The sequence below is a fragment of the Schistocerca serialis genome, chromosome 5 (genome assembly GCF_023864345.2).
Source record: "Schistocerca serialis cubense isolate TAMUIC-IGC-003099 chromosome 5, iqSchSeri2.2, whole genome shotgun sequence".
NCBI classification, from domain to species: domain Eukaryota; kingdom Metazoa; phylum Arthropoda; class Insecta; order Orthoptera; family Acrididae; genus Schistocerca; species Schistocerca serialis.
The window spans coordinates 17,737,645-17,755,450 of NC_064642.1; the positions used below are offsets into that span (position 1 = coordinate 17,737,645).

At 39.8% G+C, this 17,806-nt stretch overlaps 1 protein-coding gene across 2 annotated transcripts in view; it reads right to left on the bottom strand.

The window, feature by feature from the left end:
* Positions 1-17,806, bottom strand: part of LOC126480803 (BRCA1-associated RING domain protein 1-like) — a 164,207-nt gene that overhangs the window by 77,187 nt on the left and 69,214 nt on the right. For both annotated transcript variants that reach the window (XM_050104122.1, XM_050104123.1), the window contains one exon: positions 1,576-1,656. In XM_050104122.1, coding sequence (XP_049960079.1) covers positions 1,576-1,656 — 81 coding nt within the window. The remainder of the gene's footprint in view (positions 1-1,575; positions 1,657-17,806) is intronic.

The following is a 17,806-nucleotide window of genomic DNA, read 5'->3' on the forward strand; positions in this document are numbered from 1 at the left end:
TTCTCCAGAACTATTAACAACACTTTCTCTGTATCTTCCTAGCACTACAACATTTACCTGCGAGCCCACTCTTGCATTAAAATCTCCTGCTATTATTGCTTCTCAGTGGCTCTTAACTTCGTTGAGTAGGTGGTCTAATTTCTGCTAGAAATGACCTTTGGTTCACAGTGGCATATCATCATTCAGTGCATATACTCCTGTTATAACCATTTCAATTCCATATAACTTAATGGTAACAGTGACAATTCTTTCATATAAAAAAGTGTAGTCCTGGATGTAAGTGCTCAAGAGTTTTGAGTTTTGTTAGTTCTTATGGTGACTTTTCCACATTCATTAACACATATTTCTTCATATCTAACAGACAAGTCCAATGCAAATTTTCATACATGTAGCTTTAAAAATTCTTAAGTAGTTTTTTATTAATAATTTTTAAAAATCTTTCAAATTTCCCAAAACTCTGAACTTTTGTTTCTTTTATTTCTGACTGAGATACCAAACATCAATTTTCGTTGCATTAGCTTCACGATTGCCTTCATAGTGACACATTTTTTATAAAAACTTTTCATCCCTTATTTCAACGCCTTGGGGTGAAATTTCAAAAAATTCCTCCTTAATTGATGCCTACAGTCTAGATTATAAAAAAATAGATTACTCCTAACCATATAGGGGAGAGTTTGAGCCACAGACAGACATGCCAAAAAGAATGCTAAACATGGGAGCTTTAGGCCAGAAGAACTTCTAAAGTACACAACACACACACACACACACACACACACACACACACACACACACACACATTTATATGACCACTGAGGCCAGACGTGTGGGTCGTTTTGTGTTGTCTACTTCAGAAGAAGGCCTTTTGGCCAAAAGCTCACACGTTTACCATTCTCACCAGTGTGACTGTCGGCTGCTCAACATCTCCTCTATATAGTGAGCAGCAATCTATACTTTTCTTAATACTGTCATTATTCTGTCCTGTATTTTCCATTGTTTAAAACAGTTTTATGAAAATTTTCAACACCTATTTCAGCCCCTTAGGATTGAATTTCCAAAAACACTGAAAAAGAAGTCAAGTACTAATTTTCATAGATGTAGCTTTAAAAGTGCTTTAGTAGTTCTGTAATATTGATTTTATTTCCAAAATAATTTTCACCCACTACTTCACCCACTTAGGGGTTGAATTTCCAAACAATGCTGAAACACGTACCCATCAATTCTGATCAAGAATCCAAATACCAATTTTTGTAGTTCTAGAGTCAAAACTACCTTAATAGTGACATATTTACAAGAATGTTACATGGTCTATTTCACCAACTTATGGTAGGGAATTTCTAAAAATCCCTTCTTATGTGATACCTACACTATAGGGTCAGCACTCTCTCCACATTTCAAGTTATTGTCCTTAGCCATTTGGGCAGGGCGATGATGAGTCAGTGAATCAGTCAGGACATTTCCTTTTACATATAGAGATAAAATACTAGCAGCATATTATGAACCATATCATGTTACAGAGTATGCAATAAAGTCCTAAAATGTTTTTTCAGTTGAATAAAACGTAGTGTTTTCACTTACTAGTGGTGTCCAACCTGCAAAATCCTTTGTGTTTGGATTGGCGCCTTCATCCAAAAGTGATTTCACTCGAGCAGCGTCTCCCTGTAGTAAAACATACATGCTAAACTACATTTCTTGTTGAAGCTGTTTGTATGCTTGTAAGTCAACAACTACTGATAAATCCTAAATGATGGAGCATTCTTGGAAGCAAAAACTGTACTGGAAATAAATGATAACAAACACACAAACGTGTGTTTGTCATCATGTATGCCGAGAAAGAGGTATATACCTGCATGCACGCTTTTTCTTACATGTGAGGCAAACTCGGGCACTAGGCGCAAGATCCCTAGGTGTAAATGCATCTACAACCTTGCTGCTTCATTTGTCTCTTCTAAAGTAATGAGTAATAATGCAACATGGTACACCAAATCACAAAGCAAATTCCCTAACAGCACATCTGGCTGCTATGCCACCTTATTGCTTTCTGGTGCTCAACATTTAAATATTTCAACCCCCTTGTCACTGCACATAAGGATTTCTCTGGAAGTTCTGACTGGACCAACTGAAACACATTCTTGTAAGGGCCTTATCTAGCATCATACATGGAAATGAGGGACATCCAGCCCACAATCTTTCCAAACCCATCCTAAAGTGGCATTCCAACACCCACCAACACTACATGACATCCTGACCCATCCCTGTGCCACTCCTGCTCTCACACCTTGCCACGGTGCTCTTATCATGGAGGAAGACCAGGTGCAAGACCTGCCCAAAATATCCACCCAGCATATCCTACTCCAGTCCTGTTACAGTACTACTTTAAGCCACTAGGGGCAGGGGCACCTGTGAAAGCAGGCATGCCACATACCAGCTGCAGCAATTTGTGTACAGCATTTTATGTGGGCATGCCACCAAAGAGCTGTTCACCAAAAAGAATGGCCACCATCAAACTGGGACCAAAAACCGAATTGACCACCCCCAGCGAACAGCTGACCAAAACATACTTGAGTTGAATGGCTGCTTCACAACCCGTGTCATCTGTATCTTGCTTTTCTGAACTATGTAGATGGCAGATATCCTTGCAACACACCTTTAACTTCTGAATCCTCCTGGCCTCAATCTCTGCTAAACCACTTTCCCCACACTCTCTACCCATAGTTTCCCCTTCCTCTGTCCTGTCGTGTCTTCACAATCCACGCTATCTTCATCGTGGGCCCCACCTCACCGGCTCCAGTGCCTATGTGTTGCATGCCTGGCACCTGCACCTGCGCTTGTAAATGCCCCCGCTCCCCCTCCCACATATCTATCCTCCACACCTGCTGCCTTCTTCCGAGCCATTAGTTACCTTTCCCCAACCCCTCCTCCTGCTTCCCACCTCTTTCTCTCTCTACCCACCAAAATAGACACACCCCTTTCCAATCCACCAGCCAAACTGCTATCCCTACATTGTGTGTCCATCTAATATAGATCTCTCTCTCTCTCTCTCTCTCTCTCTCTCTCTCTCTCTCTCATTTCATTTTCCATGTGTACTTGTCAGCAACTCAACACTTATGTAATTCAGTGAGTGGTCTCCTTTTCTCTTCAAATATTTAAATTCTAACAGAACTTTTCTTAGAATATTTGTACAGCACAGGTAGGTCTGCTTTTAATAAACTCTGGGCCATCTTCTTGATCTCTACCCTAGAATCAACTTTTCAGCACCTGTGATTATAATGTGTCATTCTAATTTCTTTGCATTAGATGTTGTCAATCAAACTTTTCTTCCATAGCTGTTGTTGTTGTTGTTGTGGTCTTCAGTCCTGAGACTGGTTTGATGCAGCTCTCCATGCTACTCTATCCTGTGCAAGATTTTTCATCTCCCAGTACCTACTGCAACCTACATCCTCCTAAATCTGCTTAGTGTATTCATCTCTTGGTCTCCCCCTACGATTTTTACCCTCCACGCTGCCCTCCAATACTAAATTGGTGATCCCTTGATGCCTCAGAACATGTCCTACCAACCGATCCCTTCTTCTGGTCAAGTTGTGCCACAAACTCCTCTTCTCCCCAATCCTATTCAGTACCTCCTCATTAGCTATGTGATCTACCCATCTAATCTTCAGCATTCTTCTGTAGCACCACATTTCAAAAGCTTCTATTCTCTTCTTGTCCAAAGTATTTACCGTCCATGTTTCACTTCCATACATCGCTACACTCCATACAAATACTTTCAGAAACGACTTCCTGACACTTAAATCTATACTCGATGTTAACAAATTTCTCTTCTTCAGAAATGCTTTCCTTGCCATTTCCAGTCTACATTTTATATCCTCTCTACTTCGACCATCATCAGTTATTTTGCTCCCCAAATAGCAAAACTCCTTTACTACTTTAAGTGTCTCATTTCCTAATCTAATACCCTCAACATCACCCGACTTAATTCGACTACATTCCATTATCCTCGTTTTGCTTTTGTTGATGTTCATCTTATATCCTCCTTTCAAGACACCATCCATTCCGTTCAACTGCTCTTCCAAGTCCTTTGCTGTCTCTGACAGAATTACAATGTCATCGGCAAACCTCAGTTTTTATTTCTTCTCCGTGGATTTTAATTCCTACTCCGAATTTTTCTTTTGTTTCCTTTACTGCTTGCTCAATATACAGATTGAATAACATCGGGGACAGGCTATTGCCCTGTCTCACTCCCTTCCCAACCGCTGCTTCCCTTTCATGCCCCTCGACTCTTATAACTGCCATCTGGTTTCTGTACAAATTGTAAATAGCCTTTCGCTCCCTGTATTTTACCCCTGCCACCTTTAGAATTTGAAAGAGAGTATTCCAGTCAACATTGTCAAAAGCTTTCTCTAAGTCTACAAATGCTAGAAACGTAGGTTTGCCTTTCCCTAATCTTTCTTCTAAGATAAGTCGTAAGGTCTGTAGTGCCTCACGTGTTCCCATATTTCTATGGAATCCAAACTGATCTCCCCCGAGGTCGGCTTCTACTAGTTTCTCCATTCGTCTGTAAAGAATTCGTGTTAGTATTTTGCAGCTGTGGCTTATTAAACTGATTGTTCGGTAATTCTCACATCTGTCAATGCCTGCTTTCTTTGGGATTGGAATTATTATATTCTTCTTGAAGTCTGAGGGTATTTCGCCTGTTTCATACATCTTGCTCACCAGATGGTAGATTTTTGACAGGACTGGCTCTCCCAAGGCCGTCAGTAGTTCCAATGGAATATTGTCTACTCCAGGGGCCTTGTTTCGACTCAGGTCTTTCAGTGCTCTGTCAAACTCTTCATGCAGTATTGTATCTCCCATTTCATCTTCATCTACATCCTCTTCCATTTCCATAATATTGTCCTCAAGTACATCGCCCTTGTATAGACCCTCTATATACTCCTTCCACCTTTCTGCTTTCCCTTCTTTGCTTAGAACTGGGTTTCCATCTGAGCTCTTGATGTTCATACAAGTGGTTCTCTTATCTCCAAAGGTCTCTTTAATTTTCCTGTAGGCAGTATCTATCTTACCCCTAGTGAGATAAGCCTCTACATCCTTACATTTGTCCTCTACCCATCCCTGCTTAGCCATTTTGCACTTCCTGTCGATCTCATTTTTGAGACGTTTGTATTCCTTTTTGCCTGCTTCATTTACTGCATTTTTATATTTTCTCCTTTCATCAATTAAATTCAATATTTCTTCTGTTACCCAAGGATTTCTACTAGCCCTCATCTTTTTACCTACTTGATCCTCTGCTGCCTTCACTACTTCATCCCTCAAAGCTACCCATTCTTCTTCTACTGTATTTCTTTCCCCCATTCCTGTCAATTGTTCCCTTATGCTCTCCCTGAAACTCTGTACAACCTCTGGTTCTTTCAGTTTATCCAGGTCCCATCTCCTTAAATTCCCACCTTTTTGCAGTTTCTTCAGTTTTAATCTACAGGTCATAACCAATAGATTGTGGTCAGAGTCCGCATCTGCCCCTGGAAATGTCTTACAGTTTAAAACCTGGTTCCTAAATCTATCTCTTACCATTATATAATCTATCTGATACCTTTTAGTATCTCCAGGGTTCTTCCATGTATACAACCTTCTATCATGATTCTTAAACCAAGTGTTAGCTATGATTAAGTTGTGCTCTGTGCAAAATTCTACCAGGCGGCTTCCTCTTTCATTTCTTAGATCCAATCCATATTCACCTACTACATTTCCTTCTCTCCCTTTTCCTGTTAGGTGTACAGAAATGTGAATTTGGGACTTTTTCGAAAAGGGGGGCAAGAATACAAAGGTGAAGCTGTACAGAATCATATGAATAAACTTTTGTTATTGGTCAAATTACAGTATGCGGTTAAATGTTGCAATAGTTTCAGTTAAAGTCTACAATAAACAAGCAAAATAAAAGAAAATTACAAAATAAATATACAACACTAAAAAATACTATATTAATACTTATCATTTATGGTACGACTGAGATAATGGATTTCATAGTAGAATCTAATCTAATCTAATCTAATCTAGGTACAGATACAAGCAAGGATTTGAAATATCTACAGTAAATTACAAGTTCCAAATCACAGCACAGAACCTATATTTGACACCTAACATCCATATGCCATGCAATATCACCAAGACAACAGCGGTAAGGACCTTCACAGAAACTCTCTCTCATAATCTTCCCAATGAAACCCTACATTTACCAGAATACAATACAACAAATAATACACATATGAAACACAAAAGAAGCAAGCAGACCCCACAGAATGAAAAACATTGTGAAAAATATTGTACAGAAAAATTTATATAGAGACACATTAGATGAAAAAATTATGGGAATCTCTCATAAAATGACTCCATCACCTATCAACATAAATGTGGTGAGGCCAATCCGTTCGCCACATCACTGTCAGATGGAAAACGGCATCCACCTCTTTATTTATCATTAACAAAATTAAAAGCCACTATTTCTTCATTAGTAAAAGCTGTTGTGTTGTGTAGTGTAGTTTAGCTGGGAGCTGGTTTTCTTTAAAAGTCTGTGTACATGCAAATAAGGTTTTAGTGTAGACATGGGCAACCTTTGGTGACCCGCAGGCGCGAATCAAATACATACTTCAGCTCATAGGCCGCCTCGTCGTGTAAAAGCAGTGCTCCTTGCACATAAACTCAAAACTAGCATCTGTGATGTTAATGTTTAGGGAGTAACACACCAATATGAATGGCACTCCTTTCCCATCACGTCATACAAGCAAATTGTGCCTCAATACACATGCCTCTGAGGGTGCATTCATTTTGTGTTCACCTGGAATTTCTCCAGCACGTCAGTTTGAAATCAATCGTGGACCAAATGCAGCCTGCGGGCCACCAGCTGTCCAACTGTCTGAAGTATTTTTTTGTATTTTATCTTTGGCATTTCTTGATGACCCATGGTCTTTTATTCCATTGCTTAAACTTTTAGTATCACCATTGTTAATTGCAATTGCTTTGTGTCTTCTGAATAAGTGTCCATTAAATTAAGAAATAAAACTATTTACTTCATCAGTTGTTATAACTTGATTAAAGTCTGTCCAACTGGTACGGGCCCAAAAAAATATTTTCACATCAAACAAATCTCTGAATTAAGTTCAATTAGATCAAAGACTTTTGATCAGTATAGTGAAAAAAGATAAAATATGGATTAAATGAAGTTTATCAGCAAGCAGAAATTTGATGTAGGTAATTTTCAATTATGGAAATATCACACGAAAATTATCTTTCGTGCTAAGAAATTGCAGGATATTGTTAGCAGAAGTACAGTCAGACCAGCTGAAGGCACTGACTAAAAGAATTTGTGGGATGAGCTTAATGCAAAAGTAATGCTTTTTATTCCGTACGATATGGAATCCAACCAGCAACAAACTTATGTCGACTGCTACAACAAATAGTATGTGGAATGGGCTTCACGGAATTCACTAACAGTGAACGGCAACAAATATGGTTACGCAGAAACAAAACTTATTTAATTATAAAATATATAATGCATGTATTTTCAAAAATTGATTCTTTTGTTGATTTAATTACGACACGTCACACTGTGGTGCCATTTTGCAACATATTAGTAAAATTGAAGCATTAGCACTGTCTTTCCCCATGTTGGTGAACCAGTGGGAGATGCAAGCAAGATTTCAGAAGTTTTAGGTGGCCTGCCAGTGAAGTGTGGTTCATTTGTTTCAGTTTGGGACTTGTGAGATGAAACTAGGCAGTCTTTTGATAATTTAACAGCAAAGTTACTGGAAGAAGAGCAGTGTTGTCACTGACTGAAAAAACGATAATTACATTTGCTGCTGTTAAGGTTAATCACAAAAAGATTAAAAGTCAATGTTCTCAAAGCAATTCAAGCAAAAGCACTGAAAACAAGAAGAATGTTGAACGCTACTACCCACACATAAGGTCATTATAAAGCTGAGTGCAACAATAGATTGTTTTAGGTGCAGAAGTTAGAAAACTTTTGCTACCAATTGTAATAGTAATGGCTTGCTGATAGTGCTACATCAAAACACAGTTTCCAACAAAGGAATGGCATTCAATGTTTAAACCACTAGGGAAGCTCAAAGTTCCTGTCCAGATAGAAGATAATTCACTATCACGGAAGGAATTTGATCAGTCAAGTTTAATGTAGTCGTAAATGGACAATGGGCACCTTGTACAATGGAGAATACATTATAAGTACCCTGTTTGAGGTTTGTGGAGATATGGCACAAGAAACATGTGTGCGGACTAGTTCTGGAGAATAATATCTGTCTATGAAGACCTTTGTGAAACCTTCAGCATACTGAGCAAGGGTGCTCTCATCAGTGCAGATACTCCGTCCATAGATGACCAGGTTGAATGGAGGCATTTTTTGGTGTGGAAGGGAAGGCAGCTATCAAAATGCAGGTGCCGGTGGTCGATGGTAGGTTTAATGAGGACAGAGGTGTGGATGGAGCCATCTGAGGTGAGGTGGTCAACATCCTGCAATGTGACACACTGGGTTGAGGAGGACCAACTAAAGTGGACGGGAGAGGTGTTGAGATTGTGAAGGAATAAGGATAGGGTGTCCTGGCCCTGGATCTAGATCATGATGATATTGTCAATAAACCTTAAGGACACCAAGAGTTTGGTTTTTGGGAGGCTATAAAGATTTCTTCTAGAACATTCAGAAACAGGTTGGCACATGAGTATGTGATGCAGGTGCACTTGTCTGTGCCATGGATTTGTTTGTATACCTTCCCTTGAAAGGAGTAGTAGCTGTGTGTTACAAAATAGTAGGATGTATGAGGAATGAGATAGTGGGTTTGGTGTCTTGAAGGCCACTGGGAGAGGTAGTGTTCAATAGCGGCAAGAGCACAGGCATGCAGGATGTTGGTGTATACGGAAGTGGCATCAACAGTTATGAGTAGGGATCCAGGAAGTAAAGAGGTAGGTAAGGTCAAAGGACCCTATGAGAAACTCATCGGAAAGGAAACATCACTCAAGCACACGATGAAGTCTGGAACCAAGTGATTTGCACTCTCAAACTGCTTTGATCAAAATTTCAAAACAAAACCAAGAAAAACAGTAATGGTGGGCTAATCCTGTAAAACTTGTCCAAAAATGCCACAGGGCACCCTACAGAACTAAAGTTCAACAACATTACATATGAATACATCGACAAATGCTGGGGATGTTCAGCAACTCATTGAAAATAGGGCTGAATTGCAATGGTGCTACTGTGATTGTTGCTCAACAGGGACTAACTCTTAAAAAACATGGTGAACTTTGCCCTCCAGTTCCTTTACTATATTATGTGGCCTATGCAGCGTAGTCATTTGTAAATCACACATTTTCAAAGAGGCAACAGCATCCACAGACTCTGAGAAATGGTACAAAGCAATGAAGAATGAAATAATACCTTGGGTTTTAGTGGATCTACCTCCAGATAGCCAGGCTGTCAGTTGTAAGTGGATTTACAAAATAAAATGCAAATCAAATAGCAGCATGAGGTACAAAGCTAGATTACGTGGAAAAGAATATTCATACAAATCTGGACCTGATAATGGAGATACTTTTTCACCTGTTGTTGGGTATGAGTCAATCTGAATTCTTTTGGCTTTGGCCACTAGTGTATCTACAAACCACAACGAAGTGCATGGCAGAGGGTAGGTAGCATTGTACCATTTATTAGGGCTTTATCCCATTCCACTCAGGTATGGAGAGCAGGAAGACTGGCTACTTAAACATCTCTGTGCACACTGTGATCAATCTCGTCCTGTCTTCATGATCTCAATGGTTGCAGGACATTCCTAGAGTCATCACTTAAGCACTTCCCAAGCATTCTACCATTGAACTGCAGTCTGCCACTTGCTTTACCTCTGACTGAGACTGTGTGATTATTCCATTTCACACTCTTATAAATTGTTACACTCCAATATTTGTAAGAGCTGACAGATTCCAACTGTGACTTATAAATACTGTAGTTTTAGGATCCATGCTTTTTCGTTTCGTGAAATGCATAATTTCACATTTATGAACATTTAAAGTGAGTTGTCAGTTTCTGCAACACTGTTAAATCTTGTCAAGCTCTGACTATGATATAAACAAGAAGCAATTTGATGTGAAACAGCCTTTCTCAATTCGCAAGAACATATTTTCGCAAAACAGTGTGAATGTTTAAACAGTGATAACGCACATTTAGTCTGCAAATTAACGAAAAGCCCTGTGGACTGGTGCGACCTCCTCATTCTCGGGATCAAAAATTGTTCAGCTGATTAAGCTTTAATCAGATAATTACAGTACAGGGTGTCCCAAAAAGAATTACACAATTTTAAATACAATTATTTACTAGGAAGAAGAGCTCAACACCAACAAATAGAATACTAAATTATTAGAAGAATACTAAATTACTCAGAAAAGACAGAAGTTTATACAAATTCCTCATAAATGTTCAATATGTCCTCCATTGGTTGCACAGACAACATCTAGCCGATAGCCGAATTCATCCCAAACTGAGCATAAGGTGTATACTGTCACTGAAGCTACAGCAGCTGATATTCTGGTTTTTAGTTCATCAATGTCATGAGGTAAGGGAGAAATGTAAACACATCATTTAAATATCCACACTGGAAGAAATCACATGGTGTTAAGTCAGGGGACCTAGGAGGCCACGAGTGTAAAGCCTGGTCTCGTGGTCCTGTACACCCTATCCAACGTTGAGGCACGCTGGCATTGAGGAAACTGTGCACGTTGTTCTGCCAGTGCAGTGGTGCTCCATCTTACTGACAGATGAAATTGTCAGAGTACAGCTGTGGGAATGATCAGTTCCGTAGCATTGCAAGATATGATTGTCCTGTTACGGTTTCTTCCTCAAAAAAAGTAGGGTCCATAAAACCATGCTTTGCGAAACAGCACAAAAAACATTCACTTTTGGTGAACAATGTTTGAGTTCAATTACTTTTGGTGAATCACGTTTGTGTTCAATTGTTTGTATACACACATTATGACGGTGAATCTTTCCGCTAATATGGGAAGTTGCCTCATTGCTGAATATTAACTGTGACATAAAAGTGTCATCTTCCATGTCCTCTAGAATAGCTTTTCTAAAGTCCACTCGCTTCACTTTCCCAGTATCTCGAGGCACTTGTACCAGTTGTAATCGGAATGGTTTGAGAGCTAAACGACGCTATAACACACGCCACACTGTCATGCACAGTAACGCAAGTTCTCAGCTAGCACAATGTTTAGACTTGCGTGGGCTCCGCTCAAATGCTCACTGAATTTGTTCCACTGTTTGTTCAGGGACGCGTGGCTGGCTAGGTCTTTTGCCTTTATTGAGGCAACCTGTTTCTTCAAACTGTTTATACCACCATATTTCACTTCCACACACAGCTACACTCCACACAAATACTTTCACAAAGGACATCTTAACTCTTAAATCTGTACTCGATGTTAACAAATATCTTTTCTTCATCAATGCTTTTCTTGCTGCTGCCAATCTACATTTTATATCCTCCCTACTTCGACCATCATCATTCTGTTCAACTGCTCTTCCAAGTCCTCTGCTGTCTCTGACAGAATCACAATGTCATTGGCAAACCTCAGTGTTTTTATTTCCTCTCTGTGGACTTTAATTCCCACTCTAATTTTTTCTTTTGTTTCCTTTACTGCTTGCTCAATACACAGATTAAACAACATCAGGCGATAGGCTACAACTGTCCCACTCCCTTCTCAATCACTGCTTCCCTTTCATGCCCCTCAATTGTTGTAACTGCCATCTACTTTCTGAACAAATTCAAAATAGCCTTTTGCTCTCTGTATTTTATCCCTTGGGCCACCTTTAGAATTTGAAAGAGAGTACTCCAATCAACATTGTAAAAAGCAAACATAGGTTTCTCTTTCCTTAGCCTATCTTCTATAAGAAGTAGCAGGGTCAGTATTTCCTCACGTATTCCTACATTTCTACAGTACCCAAACTGGTTTTCCGCAAGGTCAGTTTCTATCAGCTTTTTCATTCTTCTCTAAGGAACCACGTTAGTATTTTGGAGCCATGACTTATTAAGCTCATAGTTCGGTAAAAATCAAACAATGGAAAAGCCAGGATGGAATGTAACAATACCAGAGAAGGAAAGTTGCTACTCACCACATAGCGGAGATGTTGAGTTGCGACAGGCACAACAAAACAATTCACACAATTAAGTGTATGTTCAGTGTGGTTTCCGTTCTCCGAGATTGAAGACGTGTGCAAGTTGCGCTTGCATGAGAATGCGTGTGCGAGTGCATGTGCGTCTGTACTGCTGACAAAGGCCTTAATGGCCGAAAGCTTTAACTGTGTGAATCTTGACATAGCTCGGTAACTTTCACACCCATCAGCACCTGCTTTCTTTGGAATTGAAATTATTATGTTCTTCTTGAAGTCTGAGGGTATTTTGCCTGTCTCATACATCTTGCTCACCAGATGGAAGAGTTTTGGCATGGTTGGCTCTCCCAAGGCCATCAGTAGCTCTAATAGAATGTTGTCTACTCCTGGAGCCTCGTTTTAATTTAAGTCTTTCAGTGCTTTGCCAAATTCTTCACCCATTACACATTATCATACCACCCTTCTCATCTTCGTCTACATTCTCTTCCTTTTCCATAATACTGCCCTTGTATAGACCCTCTATACAATGCTTCCATCTTTCTGCTTTTCCTTCTTTGCTTGGGACTAGTTTTCCATCTGAGCTCTTGATATTCATACAGGTGGTTCCCTTTTCTCCAAAGGTATCTCTAATTTTTCTGTAGGCAGCATCTATCTTACCCCTAGTGATATTTGCTTCTACATCCTTACAGTTGTCCTCTAGCTATTCCTGCTCAGCCACTTTGCACTTCCTGTCGCCCTCATTTCTTAGACTTTAGTTTCACTTGGTTCACTTATTGCAACATCTTGTATATGCTACATATGCCTCAGATTAAAATCAACATGCAATTTGTGATTTTCTCAACCATGTTGTCCCTTTGGATCCTTTGTACCCTTATCCACGACTTACATACAAGTGTACTTTCTTTACTAAACCTCTGTTCAAACCAAACACGTGAATCCCATCAACCTTTATCTCTACTATAAATGCTCTGTACTTTCTCAGTGTTCAATATTTTATGCTCTTTGATATGTGCCCGATATTTGCTTCTAAGAATTAGCAATGGTTTCACGCAGTTTAATTATTTAGTCTGCAGTCTCCAGTCCCCTATTTATGACCCTGATATACAATTTTTTCAGGGCTCACATCCATAAATTGCATTAGTCACTAACACTAACTGTATGTCTTAACGAATACTGTCACAGTTAATTTACTTCTGCAAATTATATATTATTGATGAGACGAAAACTTGAAATGAGAACACTTTTTGAATTTAGTTTCTCGAACCACTGAAGTTATTTTGAAAGCAATTAGTTGTACCTATCTGTGTGAAGCGATGCATACTGATCTCAGAATCACAACAAAAAATCTTCCACCTCTGCCTAGCCTCAGCCTCGCCCCAAGTGGGTCTGCCTCAGGCCGGGGTCTGAGCAATATGACTAACCTGCCCCTCTCACCTCCCCAACTAAAATCAAGACAGTTTGTCCCATTTACTTCTATGAGTGTCACACAGCAGTACTATGTATTTTGCCTCCTGAAGTTAAGTGAAGTCCAGTAATTGTCCCAATTAAATTTTTCTTCAATACAATAATCACATTGGCTCAGTCGTAGTGTAAATGGCTCACTTGTAGGATGTTGGGGAAATGCAGTCAGTTCCCACAAGAGAACACTTACAAAACGCTTGTGCAACAGGTGTTACAATATTGTTCAAATTTGTTTGCCGATTACCAAATAGGACTTAAAGAGGATACTGAATGTACAGACATTAATGGCAGCAGGAATGGTCAGAAATTTTTTTCAGTTGTGGGAAAGTGTCCGGGCAATCCTGAAAAACCTGAACTGGCAGACTACTTCGGGTCCTTTGTTACTCCAAAATCATCCCCTAAGTTATTCTCTCTGAAATTTTGCCTAATGTTCTCTGATCTTAGTGTATGATGTTCATTGCAGAGGGATGTCTGGTTCCAGAATGAACGGTCTGCTGTTCAAAGTGAAGTGTAAATCATATTCAGCATTGCTGAGCAGTTTTACACAGATTCTAAAGGCAGTAGTAAAGTAGTGTGCTCTCAGTATTACCTTGCTGCAGAGTTCACCAGTTTCTTCTGTTGCTGAAGCAGCATAAATGAATTCCTACCACACACCACCTCTCATCAACTTGTGACTAGTGGATACTGTCTTAAGTCTAGGAACTTACAGAAAAGGAAGTATTTGTGAAAGAACAAGATGAAGGTTATATTGTACGTTTAGCAAATGAAATGCACAGAGACCTGCTACTTGACTAAAAACTTCTTTTTCTGTACCCTTGTGACCATAGCCATCTGTATAATTGAGATAAAAGTAAAAATGCATTCTCAGTGCCGTCAAGTGGAGTGTCCTATAACTCCGGCCTTCAACAGGTAACATGGTTTAACAGAGTCGCTTTAAACTTAGGTCTTAGGAGCAGTGTCACTGTTCCGCAAGATAAGTTATCGGCACAGAAAGATACCGGCTGACGTGATGTGCACCACAACAACGTCATTTGAAAATCCAAACATTGCTGTGACACAAAAAATACTGGTAATCACTCAGGATCAACAATACCAGATAAGGACCATTACATATAAATTAGGGCTGTTAGATACTCCAAAGAGAACTCGACAAAAATATTTTCCTGCCTTCACAAACTGTGCAGGACCACTGTACCCAAAGAACGTTGGCAAAGGGACATCTGGAATTAAACCTGAATCTATTCACTGACAAGAGAACAATTTGTCCAACACCTCATGTCCGTGGTAAAAGTGTTCAGAATTCAGCAAAGGTTTCATCTTTCACGACAACAATGCACAAACATTGCACCCACCCTGAGAACACCTTCCTCCAGGAGAGAGGAGTCTAAATCCATGTCCATATTCCAAAAACAATGGTAAAGGGCATGGTAGATGGCATTTCCCACTGTATCACAATATAATTTCCTTATATGCTATTTTCTTTCGAATACAAGAAGAATGACAGCGCTAATGTCCCTGTGTTTGCTATAATTAGCCTAGTCTTCCATTATAGATCCTGCAGAAGAGACAGACAGCAGCTGTAATACACTCCCAGGTTCCCAACATAACACTGGTTCTTGAAATGTAGGTTGGCTTTCATGGGAAGGTACATGCCCACCTTCAAGCACCTCCCAAGTCAGGTTTTTTATCAGTTTCCTAGTGCTACCAACCCCAATTTTAGGCATATGATAGTATTTCTTAAGAAAGGTGTCACAGAAGTACGAAAATTTCACAGGTACTAAGATATAACTTCAACCCACACTAACTCACAGCACCTATCAACTTCAATTTCACTGAAGATAAACCACTTCTGATAGCAACACACACACACCACCACCAACTGGATTTAGTCTACCCTTTCTGTACACAATTAGGGCCTCAGCAAAAGCGTATCTCCTGCTTTAGACAGCTTTCAGTATTTATAATTATTTCTGCTTCAGTGCATTCTATGAGAATGTTTGAAGTTGTGGTTCTTTCTACATCTACATCTACATATATACTCCGCTAGCCACCAAGCGGTGTGCGGCAGAGGTCACAATTCAGGCCAAACTCATATTTTCCCCCCTCTGTTCCACTCGCGGATCGCACGAGGGAAAAACGACTGTCTGAACGCCTCAGTACGAGCTCTTATTTCCCTTACATTTGAATGGTGATCATTGCACGATTTGAAAGTTGGTGGTAATAATATATGCTCTACATCCCCGGTGAAGATCGGATTTCTGAATTTAGTGAGCAGTCCCTTCTGTTTAGCGCACCGTCTATCTGCAAGAGTGTCCCACTTCAAACTTTCTATGAGATTTGTAATGCTCTCGCGATGGCTAAATGTGCCAGTCACAAATCTTGCCGTTCTTCTTTGGACCTTCTCAATCTCTTGAACCAGACCCAACTGGTAAGGGTTCCATACAGACGAACAGTACTCCAAGACTGGATGAACTAATGTATTGTAAGCTATTTCCTTTGCTGAAGGACTGCATCGCTTCGGGATTCTACCAATAAATCGCAATCTAGAGTTCGCCTTACCCGTTACTTGTGTAATCTGATCATTCCATTTGAGATCATTTCGAATAGTCACACCTAGGTACTTGACGGACGTTACTGCTTCCAAAAGTGGGCATTTATTTTGTACTCGTACATTAATGGGGATTTTTGCCTTGTTATGAGCAGTAGGTTACACTTATTAATATTGAGAGATAACTGCCAGTCATTACACCACGCATTTATTTTCTGCAAATCCTCATTGATTTGTTCACAACCTTTGTGTAATACTACTTTCCTGTAGACTACAGCATCATCGGCAAACAGTCTAAGGCCACTGCCAATACCATCAACCAGATCATTTATGTAAATTGTAAAAAGCAGAGGACCTATTACGCTGCCCTGGGGCACACCTGAAGTTACGCTTGTTTTTGTTGATGTCACCCCATTCAGAACGACATACTGCTTCCTGTCTGTTAGAAAACTTTCTATCCAACTGTATATGTCATCGGATAGACTGTAAGCGTGCACTTTTTGTAGCAAGCGACAGTGCGGAACTGAGTCGAACGCCTTTCGAAAGTCGAGAAATGTGGCATCAACCTGGGAGCCGGTATCTAGAGCCTGTTGTATATCATCCGCAAAGAGGGCCAGCTGTGTCTCGCATGACCGCTGTTTCCTAAAACCGTGCTGGTTTATGCAGATTAGCTTCTCAGAGTCTAGAAAGGTCATTATGTCTAAACACAAAATACGTTCCATGATTATACAACAAATCGATGTCAGTGAAATTGGCTGGTACTTATGTGCATTTGATTTTCTACTCTTTTTTATAGATTGCTATGACCTGGGCCTTCTTCCAGTCCCTTGGAACTTTCCACTGTTCCAATGATCTCTGATAGATGATGGATAAGAACGGTGCTATATTTCTAGCATAGTCAACATAAAATCTTACGGGGATACCGTCTGGGCCAGATGCCTTCCTGGTGTCTAAGGATCTCAACTGTTTTACAATCCCAGATACACTAAACACTATGTCAGCCATCCTTTCGTTTGTTCGATAATTGAAAGGAATACCATAAAGAAGTTTTTGAAGGCTAGGTTTAGAATTTTGGGCTTCTGTTTATCATCATCAGTTACATTACCCATACTGTCAGCAAGAGAAGGTATTGAATTATGTAGCATTCATAGATTCCATGTATGACCAAAATTTTTTGGGGTTATTTTTAATATTTCTTTCAAATTTGTTAAAAGAATCTTTCATTGTTCTTCTGACAGCTGCTTTCATTTCGCATAATTTCTGTTTGTCAGTGGAGCAGTGACTACGTTTAAAATGAGTGTGCAAAATTCTCTGCTTTCTCAGCAACTTCCTAATATGTTTGTTGTACCAAGGTGGATCCTTTCCCTCCCCTATACTTTTGCTAGGCACATACTTCTCTAGCACATGGTGGACAATACCTTTAAATTCCGACCAAAGATGCTCAATATCTTTGTGTCCCGCGGTGAATGTTTGGAGCTGACTATGAAGATATGCATTAATGACACTTTTATTTGCCTTCCCAAACAAAAAAACTATGTTGTTTCTTTGGTTTTTTTTGCAACTTCCACTGACATAGAAGCCACGATGGCATTACGGTCGCTAATACCTTATTCTATATTAACGTCCTCAAAAAGATCAGGTCT